The sequence below is a fragment of the Dipodomys ordii genome, unplaced genomic scaffold (genome assembly GCF_000151885.1).
Source record: "Dipodomys ordii isolate 6190 unplaced genomic scaffold, Dord_2.0 Scaffold16, whole genome shotgun sequence".
Lineage (NCBI taxonomy): Eukaryota > Metazoa > Chordata > Mammalia > Rodentia > Heteromyidae > Dipodomys > Dipodomys ordii.
Genome location: NW_012267232.1, coordinates 18,716,352 through 18,727,482, shown reverse-complemented (window position 1 = coordinate 18,727,482; position 11,131 = coordinate 18,716,352). Strand labels below are relative to the sequence as shown.

Here is an 11,131-nt window from a genome sequence, read left to right as displayed (position 1 = left end):
TCAGGCATGCAAGGCAAGCACTCTACCACTGAGCCACCTTCCCAGGTCCAGCCCTTTTTTCTTTTATTTTAAATTATTTTTTTTTGGGGGGGGGGTCTGGTCGTGGGGCCTGAACTCTGGTCCTGGGCGCTGTCCCTCAGCTCTTCAGCTCAAGGCTAGTGCTCTACCACTTGAGCCATGGTGCTACTTCCGGCTTTTTTTTCTTTTTGCGTATGTGGTGCTGAGGAATCGAGCCCAGGGCCTCATGCATGCAAGGCAAGCACTCTACCACTGAGCCACCTTCCCAGCCCTGTAGTTCTCTTTTTTTGTTGGGTCTTAGCCTGGTTTGGGGATGAGTGTGATATGGGCATCGTAGAATGAGTTTGGGATAGCTCCCTCTTTTTCTACTTCTCTGAAGAGCTTGAGGAGTATGGGTATTAGTTCTTCTTTAAAAGTCTTATAGAATTCCGTGTGAATCCATCTGTTCCTGGGCTTTTCCTTGTTGGAAGACTTCTGATTGCTTCCTGTATGTCGTTGTAAGATATTGGCTTATTTAATTGAGTTATTTCTTCTTTGCTCAATTTGTTGCCCCAAGTGTTCATTAGAAGGTTGGCCTGTGTGGGCTGGGGTGAGAGGGAGGAGAAGGGGATGATGGTACAGCATAATTAATAGGTAGAGCCTCTACCTATCAAGCTTGAGGCCCTGAGGAATGCGTAGTTCTTAATTATGTTCTGAACCATTAAATTGAAGACTTTCTAAATTATATGAGTATAAATTTATATGACATTTAAAAAATGGAGCGTTGCATTTCTAAATAATCATATTGAGTCCATTTGATCCTATATATACAGTAGGTACTGGGCATAGAGCAGTAGGCTTTATAAGTTCATATTATTACATGTATGAGTGGAGTGACACTCAAACAAATTTATAGCATAATTATGCTATGAAAAGTATGATGAATAAAGCCTAGAACAAGTGATATTAAGTAATATTTGATTTTTTTTCTTTGTCGGTTGTGGGGCCTGACCTCTGGTGCTGGGCTCTGTTCCTCAGCTCTTCAGTTCAAGGCTAGTGCTTTACCACTTGAGCCTCAGCGCCACTTCTGGCCTTTTCTGTTTATGTGGTGCTGAGGTATTGAACTCATAGACTCATGCGTACAAGGCAAGCACTCTACCACTAAGTCATCTTCCCAGCCCAAAATTTGATTTAAAATATTTTATTTGGTAATTATTTTTGCTGGTTGCCAATAGCTCATACCTGTTATTCTAGTTACTCAGAAGGCTGAGTTCTGAAGATAACACTTCGTAGCTAGCCCTCGCTGGAAAGACCATGAGACTCATCTCTAGTTAGTCACCAAAAAGTTAGAAGTCGAGCTGTGGCTAAAGTGGCAAAGTACAAGCTTTGAGCAAAAGATAAGGGCAACACTCAGGCCCTGGGTTCAGTCTTCTTTACAGTCTCCTTCATTCTCTGGCGCGCGCGCACACTCTCTCTCTCTCTCTCTCTCTCACATGCATGTCAGGTATAGTGGCTCAAACCTGTAATCCTAGCTCCTTAGGAGATTGGGGAATAACCATTTGAGGAGAGTAAAAAAATTTTTTGAGAGACTCTATCTTGACCAATGTCTGGAGATTATGATATCTGGACATAAAGGGAGACTCTCTCTTGAAATAACCAGTGCAAAAAAGGCTGATGGAGTGATTTAAGTGGTAGAACACCTGCCTTGCAAGTATGAGACACTGAGATCAAACTCCAGTACCATACATTAAAAAAAAAATCCAGGTGTTAATGGATCATGCCTATATTCCTAGCTACTCAAAAGACTGAAATCTGAGGATCATTCTTCAAGGCCAGCTCAGGCAGTAAAGATTGTTGAGACTCTTATTTCCAATTAACCATCAGAAAACTGGAAGTGGCACTATGGCTCAAAGTGGTAGAGCACTAGCCTTGAGCAGAAAAAGTTCAGGGATAGTGCCCAGGCCTTGAGTTCAAGCCCCATGACTGACAAAAAAAAAAAAAAATCAAAAGATTTTTTTACTACAGAAAATATTCAAAGACTGCAATATATGCTAAGAGTAATTCCAAATGCATATTCAGAGGGGTTTCATGCAATGACAGTATTGTTTGAATAAATGTTTACCTTTGAAATTACTTTGAAGGGTTTAATTCTTAAAAAATTGTGAATTAGTATGGTTTTAAAAATCGTCTCCGGGGCTGGGAAGGTGGCTCAGCAGTAAAGTGCTTGCCCCTTATGCATGAGGCCCTGGGTTCGATTATTCAGCACCACATAAACAGAAAAGGCCGGAAGTGGCACTGTAGCTCAGGTAGTAGAGCGCTAGCCTTGAGCTGAAGAGCTCAGGGACATCGTCAAGGCCTAGAGTTCAAGTCCCACAACCAAAAAAAAAAATCATTGTCTCAAAAAGTTACCCTTGCTGGGAAGGTGGCTCAGTGGTAGCATGCTTACCTTGCATGCATGAAGCCCTGGCTTCAATTCCTCAGCACCACATAAACAGAAAAAGCCGGAAGTGGTGCTGTAGCTCAAGTGGTTGAGCACCAACCTTGAACTGAAGAGCTGAGGGATAGCGCCCAGGCCCAGAGTTCAGGCCCATGACTGACAAAAAAAAAGACAAAAAGTTACCCTTAATCTGAGAGTGAAGGTTTTATCATAGGAAGTATGCACTCTTATTTTCCTGAAAATTTATGTATTTTTATAGCACTATGTAGATACTGCTTACATACCGTACAGATTAATCTATTTAAAGTATGAATTGTGTTTTTTGTTTTTTTTTTTGGGGTCCGGTTGTGGGGCCTGAACTCTGGGCCTGGGTACTGTCCCTCAGCTCTTCAGCTCAAGGCTAGCGCTCTACCACTTGAGCCACAGCGCCACTTCCGGCTTTTTTCTTTTTGCTTATGTTGTGCTGAAGAATCGAACCCAGGGCCTCATGCATGCAAGGCAAGCGCTCTACCACTGAGCCACCTTCCCAGCCCATGAATTGTGTTTTTAAAGCCTATTCACAGATACATACAACCATTGCCACAGTTAATCTTAGTACATTTATTTCACCTCCAAAAGGTACCACATACTCTTATCTATTACTCCTGTCCTCTTACTCAGTTTCTTCCTTCTAAGTCCTTGGCAACTGTTAATCTTTGTCTATAGATTTTCCTCTGATGGATATTTGATATAAATGATCTTTACATTATGTGGTCTTTTGTGGCTGGCTTCCTTAGCATAATATATGTTTTTCTTTTTTAATAAATTTTTTATTGTGAAAATACCGTACAGAGGCGTTACAATCACATGAGCAAGGTAATGAGTACATTTCTTTTCATGCATTGTTGCCACCTCCTTTGTTTTTCCCCTACCATTCCTTCCCTCCCATCTCCACAACTATACTCCCCTTTGCCCCCCAAATTGTAGAGTTTATTTTTCGACATAGTGTCTTGTATATCTCATTGTTGCAATGGGTCAACCTGTAACCCTATTTAAACAATTTGTTTTTTCCCTTCCACTCCCCAAATTGTACCAACATCAAATACAGTGAAAACAGGGGTTATACTGTGGGGGAGGGTAGCATATTTTCAAGGTTCATTCATATTATAACATGTTTTAGTACTTCATTACTTTTTAAGGTCAAATAATATTCTGTTCTATCAATGCATAACATTTATCCACTTATTTGTTTTTTTTTTGTTGGTCGTGGGGCTTGAACTCTGGGCCTGGGCGCTGTCCCTCAGCTCTTCAGCTCAAGGCTAGCGCTCTACCACTTGAGCTACAGCGCCACTTCCGGTTTTCTGGTGGTTTATTGGAGATAGGAGTCTCACGGTCTCTCCTGCCCGGGCTGGCTTTGAACCGCGATCCTCAGATCTCAGCCTCCTGAGTAGCTAGGATTACAGGCGTGAGCCACCAGCGCCCGTCTTTATCCACTTATTATTTAATAGAAATCTGAGTTCTTTCCCCCTTTTGCCTGATATGAATAATGCTGCTATACTATACAGGCTTTTGTGTAAATGTGCTTTGAGTTATTGTTATTTAGTAACTTATTTAAACATTTGCATTACCACCATATTGTTCCAAAGCATTTTATATTCCTGTCACTAGGATGAAAAATTGCTAACTTCTCCACATTGTTTTTATTGGTGCCAGTTCTGGGACTTGAACTCAAGGCTTGGGCACTGTTCCTGAGCTTCGGTACCCAAGACTAGCACTCTTACCACTTGAGCCACAGCTCCACTTCTTTTTGGTGGTTAATTGGAGATAAAAGCTTCACAGACATACCTACCTTCCAGGGCTAGCTTTGAACTGAGATCTTCAGATCTAAGCCTCCTGAGTAGCTAGGATTACAGGTATGAGCCACTAGTACCCAGTTCTCCACATCTTAAGAATTAATTGTCTTTGGGCTCAGCAGAACCACGGCTAGCAAGGGTAAAACCTTTGAGCTAGGCTTGAGCAAAAGCAGCTTAGGGATGGTGCTCAGGCTTTGAGTTCAAGCTCTAGGACTGGCAAAAAAGTTAAATAAAAAAACTATTGTTTTTATTAATGTGCTGTACAGAGGGGTACCCTTTCATAAGTCAGGTAATTTCCCCCTCCCATCCCTGCCCATAAGTTACATAGGTCATTTTTTTTTTTTTTTGGGTCCGGTCTTGGGGCCTGAACTCTGGGCCTGGGTGCTGTCCCTCCCTCAGCTCTTCAGCTCAAGGCTAACGCTCTACCACTTGAGCCACAGCGCCACTTCTGGCTTTTTTTTTTTTTTTTTTTGCTTATGTGGTGCTGAGGAATTGAACCCAGGGCCTCATGCATGCAAGGCAAGCGCTCTTCCACTGAGCCACCTTCCCAGCCCCCTCCCCCTTTTTTTTTTTTTGCCAGTCCTGGGGCTTGAGCTCAGTACCTTGGCACTGACCCTAAGCTTCTTTTGCTCAAGGCTAGTGCTCTACCAACTTGAACCACAGCGCCACTTCCAGCTTTTTTCTGTTTATGTGGTACTGAGGAATCAAATCCAGGGCTTCATGCATGCTAGGCAAGTACTATACCACTCAGCCACATTCCCGGCCACATAGGTAATTTTCCATATAGTGTATACTGAATGACATGATTCCATTTGTTCACCCTTCCTCTCTCCCTTTCGGTGTTCCTCCCTTCCCCTCCTAGAAGAAAAAAACCACCACCACCACCATTTTGATGAAGTATCAAGTATGGTTTTTTTTTTTTGGTCCTGTCTTGGGACCTGACCTCTGGGCCTGGGCACTGTCCCTCAGCTCTTCACCTCAAGGCTAGTGTTCTACTACTTGAGCCACAGTGCCACTTCCAGCTTTTTTTCTTTTTGATTATGTGGTGCTGAGGAATTGAACCCAGGGCCGGCCTCATGCATGCAAGGCAAGCGCTCTACCACTGAGCCACCTTCCCAGCCCTCAAGTATGTATTTTTATTTTGGGTTGTGTTTTTAATATATTTATAAATATGTTGCCAAATCTGAGGTTAGATATTTAGCTTTACATTTTCTTTTTGAAGTTTCAGTTTTAGCTCTTACACTTACATCTTTGGTTCCCTTTTTTAATAGCATGAGGTAAAAGTCCTGAATGTGAATTGTCCAGTTTGACTTAGCACTAGTTTTTGAAGATCCCCCGCCCCCCAACACTGAATTGTTTTGGCTTCCTTGTTAAATCAGTTTTGATAGAATCATGGTGTTAAGACACTATATTGGAGGGCTGGGAAGGTGGCTCAGTGGTAGAGTGCTTGCTTTTCATGCCTGAGGCCCTGGGTTTGATTCCTCAGCACCACATAAGAAAAAAGCCGGAAGTGGCGCTGTGACTCAAATGGTAGAGCGCTAGCCTTGAGCTGAGCGTTGGGACAGCGCCCATGCCCAGAGTTCAGGCCCTACGACCGGACCCAAAAAAAAAAAAAAAAGACACTATATTGGAAATGAACCTGGCGGGGGAGGGGGAAGTAGAGAGGGAGGAGGGAAGTGGGAGAAAACGAGAGGGAGTAGCAATGTTCAATAAGACATGTACTCATTACCTTACTTACGTAACTGAAACCCCTCTATACATCACCCTTATTTAAAAAAAAAGCGAATCATGGTGTTATTTCTAGATTTTGTCGTAGTTCTGCATATCTATTATTTGTACCAGTATGACACCATCTTGATCATCATTGCTTTGTACTAAGTTTTAAAACTGGAAAGTTAAGACTCCTAACTTTTTCTTTTTTTTTTTTTTGTGTCCGGTCATAGGGCCTGAACTCTGGGCCTGGGCGCTGTCCCTCAGCTCTTCAGCTTAAGGCTTGTGCTCTACCACTTGAGCTACAGCGCCACTTCTGGCTTTTTTCTTTTTGCTTATGTAGTGCTGAGGAATCGAACCCAGGGCCTCAGGCATGCAAGGCAAGCACTCTACCACTGAGCCAGCCCCCCTAACTTTGTTTTGCTATCTTGAGTGTTTTGGTTATTTTAGATCCTTAAAAATCCAGAAAAATTTTAGAATCATTCTTTCAATTTATGTAGCCAAGTAGGGAATGTTTTGAATCTGTATATCTGCTTGTGGAGTACTGCTATATTAATAATAGTAAATAATTTTATTCATGGCTTATTTTTAACTTTTTCTGTATTATGTGGTTAGTTCCCTTACTTCCCTTTCTCCTTCCCTAAGGGCCTTGCAAATACAAAGCACATGCTCTACCTTTGAGATATAGCCCTAACCTAACATGTAGTTTTCCGTGTGTAAAATTTGTACTATTGTGTTTAATTTGTTTCTGAGTTCTGTGTGTAAATTTTGTACTCCTGTGTTAAATTTCTTTCTAAATGTTTTGTTCTTTTTGATGCCATTGTAAATGAAATTTTAGTTCTGTGTTCAGATGATTTATTGCTAGTATATAGAAACAGGATTGTCTTGCTGATTTTTTTTTTTTTTTTTGGTCGGTTGTGGGGCTTGAACTCTAGGCCTAGGCACTGTCCCTGAGCTCTTCAGTTCAAGGCTAGTACTCTACCACTTGAGCCACAGCACCACTTCCACCTTTCTGGTGCTTAATTGGAAATGAGAGTCTCATAGACTTTCCTGCCCAGGCTGGCTTTGAACCAGGATCCTCAGCTCTCAGCCTCTTGAGTAGCTAGGATTATAGGCATAAGCCACTGGCACCTGGCTCTTCTGAATTTTCTAATACTTTTATTTTTGGTGACATGAGATCAAATCATGCCATTTACAGATAGCTCCAGTCTTCTTTTCCAATCCAAATACTTTTGTGTGTGTGCTGGTGCTGGAGCTTGAACTCAGAGCCTGGGTGAACAGGGCTATGCTTTATCATTTGGTGGTTAATTGGAGATAAGAATCTTGTGGGGCTGGGAAGGTGGCTCAGTGGTAGAGCGCTTGCCTTGCATGCATGAGGCCCTGGGTTCCATTCCTAAGCACCACATAAGCAAAAAGAAAAAAGCCGGAAGTGACGCTGTGGCTCAAGTGGTAGAGCGCTAGCCTTGAGCTGAAGAGCTGAGGGACAGTGCCCAGGCCCAGAGTTCAGGCCCCACTACTGGACCAAAAAAAAAAATAAAAAAATAAAAAATAAAAAAAAAAAAGATTCTTGTGGGGAAGTGGCATGCTGAGGCTCAGTGGTAGAGACCTAGCCTTGAGCTGAAGAGCTCAGAGACAGTCCCCAGGCCCGGAATTCAAGATCCATGACCGACAAAAAAACAAGAGTCTCGTGGACTTTCCTGTCTGGGCTGGCTTAGAACCATGCCCCTCAGATTTAACCTTCCTGAGTAGCTAGGAATACAGGTGTGAGCCACTGACACCCAATGTTGTTACTTGATTTTAAAGCTTAATTCTTTTTTAATCTTTACAGAAACAAAAATTCATCACACTACTTTTCTTATTTTCTCAACACTAAAGAGATGCCCTAAATTGTTTTGCTTAGTTTCTCTGAATCTTCACTTTCTCACTATGTGTGTCACACTGTATGATTCTTAAGCTTCTTTCTATTGATTTCACACACACTCTGATGGTTGTACTTATAAACAATACAGACCAGGGGCTGGGAAGGTGGCTCAGTGGTAGAGCACTTGCCTTGCATGCCTGAGGCCCTGGGTTCGATTCTTCAGCACCACATAAGCAAAAAGAAAAAAGCCGAAGTGGCACTGTGGCTCAAGTGGTAGAGTGCTAGCCTTGAGCTGAAGAGCTGAGGGACAGTGCCCAGGCCCAGAGTTCAGGCCCCATGACCGGACCCCCCCCAAAAAAAATACAGTCCAGAAGGGGGGATAAAAAAGGACAGGTTAAAGAAAGCTCCGGATTAATAAATTTGTATGATTAGTTCTTCCATGGACTTAAAATAGTGGTTGTTTTTGGGTGAATGTAGAAGATTTAGATTTTTTTTTACTGGATTACAATCAGTTTGTAGTACCACTTATACAATATTGTGTATGCCTACCAAATATTTGGCTCTTTACTCCTGGCCTAAATATATAGAATGAGTTTAGGAATGAATGTTGCTAACCTGACTTTTTGTTTCAGACAAAACTTACCTGGGGCCCTTATTTATGGTTTTACATGCTTCGGGCTGCCACATCAACCCTCTCAGGTATTGCTCTTCTGTTTGACTATTGTATAACTGCTGTAATAAGTTCTAAGAACAGGAGTTTTGCCAAATGGGATGTTCACATTTGGAGAAGACAATGGAGAGTTAATCATTTTATCCTCAGATGCTATCTGTCTAACACTAGAAAATAGCAATCTAACTTGTGAAGACGATATTCACCTTTAATTTAAAAAATAAATAAATGGAAGCTGCACTGGTGGCTTACTCCTGTCCTAGCTACGCAGGAGGCTGAGATCTGAGGATCAAGGGTTTGAAGCCACTCTGGACAGAAAAGTCCATGAGATTCTTTATCTTCAGTTAACCATCAAAAGAATGGAAGTGGAGCTGTGGCTCAAGTTGTAGAGTGCTAGCTTTGAGCAAAAAAAAAAAAAAAAAAGCTCAGGGACAGTGCCCATACCCTGATTTTAAAGCCCCGTGAGAATAAATACTATTGATTTCTAAACATCTTAACACTTTAAAAAAAATAAAGCCCCATGACCAGCAAACAAAAAAATAAAAACCTCTCTGAAAATGGCACCATTAAATGTAGGTAGGATTTTCATGTTTTGAATCCTGTTAGCAACTATTACATACTTTTGCATTTACTCTCCTATTGGTATTATCTTCTTCTCCTCTTCCTCTTCCTCCTCCTATTTCTCTTTGTTGTTGTTGGTTGTGGGCCTTGAACTCAGGGTCTGGGCATTATCTCTAAGCTTTTTTTTTTTTGCTCAAGGCTAGCTAGCACTTTACCACTTTGAGCCATAGCTCCACTTCAGGTTTTCTGGTTGTTAATTGGAGATAAGAATCTCATGGACTTGTCTACCCTGGCCATCTTTGAACTGCAATCCTCAGATCTCAGCCTCCTGAGTAGCTAGGATTACAGGTATGAGCCTCCTGTGCCCAGCATAGACTAACTTTTTAACAGTATGTTTTTCTTAAAGAAATTGACATGAAACTTAAGCATAACTGGTAAGAATTGTTATAAGAGAAATGTGGGCAGGTATGGTGGTGCATGTCTATAATGCTAGCACTATATAAAGTTAAGAGAATCATAAGTTCTAGGCTTGCCTAACCTCCATAATGAAACCTTGTCTCAAAAATCTGTGAAAAGACTGGGAACGTGGCTTTGTGGTAAAGTGCTTGCCTAGTATATATGAAGCCCTGGGTTCAATTCCTCAGTACCACCCACATTAACAGAATAAGCCCGAAGTGGTGCTGTGGCTCAAGTGATAGAGTGCTAGCCTTGAGCAAAAGAAGCTCAGGGACAGTCCCCAGGCATGAGTTCAAGTCCCAGAATTGGCAAAATAATAATAATAATCTGGGGGGCGGAGGAAGGATGGACTGTTGTTGGATACCCAGAAAAAGCATGATAATCTGGAGGATAGGAATAGCAACTTTTATATTTTTCTTGTCTTAAATAAAGTACATAAGAAATGCTTATGGAATTTTATGTCTTTTAACTTTTGTGTCTTTAGTGTGTGACTTTCTTGGAGAGAAGATTGCATCTGTTTTGGGGATCAGTACCCCAAAATACCAATATGCCATTGATGAGTATTACCGGATGAAGAAGGAGGTGTGTCTCCTTTTTGAATTTTATTGACTCATACATTTTGTAGTGAGCATATGGATCCTCTAACTGCCACAAAGAGATAACTCCTTATTATTTATTTATTTAATTTAAAAAATATTTTTTATGGGCTGGGAAGGTGGCTCAGTGGTAGAGTGCTTGCCTCGCATGCACTAGGCCCTGGGTTCGATTCCTCAGCACCACATAAACAGAAAAAGCCAGAAGTGGCTCTGTGGCTCCAGTGGTATAGCGCTAGCCTTGAGCTGAAGAGCTGAGGGACAGTGCCCAGGCCCAGAGTTCAGGCCCCATTACTGGCAAAAAATAAGAATAAAAATTATTTTTTGTCTGATTGGGGCTTGAACTTGGCTTGGATGCTGTCCCTGAGCTTTTTCATTCAGACTAGTATAGTACCACTTTAAGCCACAGCTCGATTTCTAGTTTTCTTAATTGACATAAGAGTCTTGCCTGTGCTGGCTTTGAACCATGATCCTCAGATCTCAGATCTCTCCTGAATAACTAGAATTAGAATTATAGGCATGAGCCACTGGTGCCTGGTTATTTATCTTCTTTTTGTTGGTGATCATAGAGCCTCATGAATGCAAGGGAAGTGCAAGTGCCCTGTCACTGAAGATAGCTCCTTTCTGTTTATGTAATCAAAGTATATTTTAGTATTTGTTAAAACTGTAATCTTCCCAAGATCCATGTGCTAAATTAAGCAGTTTTATTGTGCTAGTTATATATATTGTGCCTATATTAATCTTCACACAGTATTTTTGGATTATTCTGATTTAAGATGAAATAAGACCCAAACATTTTATATTTAAGCACAAAGACTAGATATAGAAATGGAATAAATTTGATGCACAGAAATGTGTGTGTGTGTATGTGTGTGGGGGAATTTAGATTTAAAGAATAAGTTACAACATAGGCTCAAGAATCAGGAGGCTGGGCCGGGCGCTGGTGGCTCACGCCTGTAATCCTAGCTACTAAGGAGGCTGAGATCTGAGGATCTCGGTTCAAAGCCAGCCCGG

At 41.6% G+C, this 11,131-nt stretch overlaps 1 protein-coding gene across 4 annotated transcripts in view; it reads left to right on the top strand.

Annotated features, from left to right (window-relative positions):
* Positions 1-11,131, top strand: part of Fam177a1 (family with sequence similarity 177, member A1) — a 28,980-nt gene that overhangs the window by 13,095 nt on the left and 4,754 nt on the right. For 3 of the 4 annotated variants that reach the window (XM_013012339.1, XM_013012338.1, XM_013012337.1), the window contains 2 exons: positions 8,470-8,536; positions 10,009-10,106. The exons of the other annotated variant lie outside the window; for it this stretch is intronic. In XM_013012339.1, the coding sequence (XP_012867793.1) occupies positions 8,470-8,536; positions 10,009-10,106 (165 nt within the window). The remainder of the gene's footprint in view (positions 1-8,469; positions 8,537-10,008; positions 10,107-11,131) is intronic. 4 annotated transcript variants of the gene reach the window in all.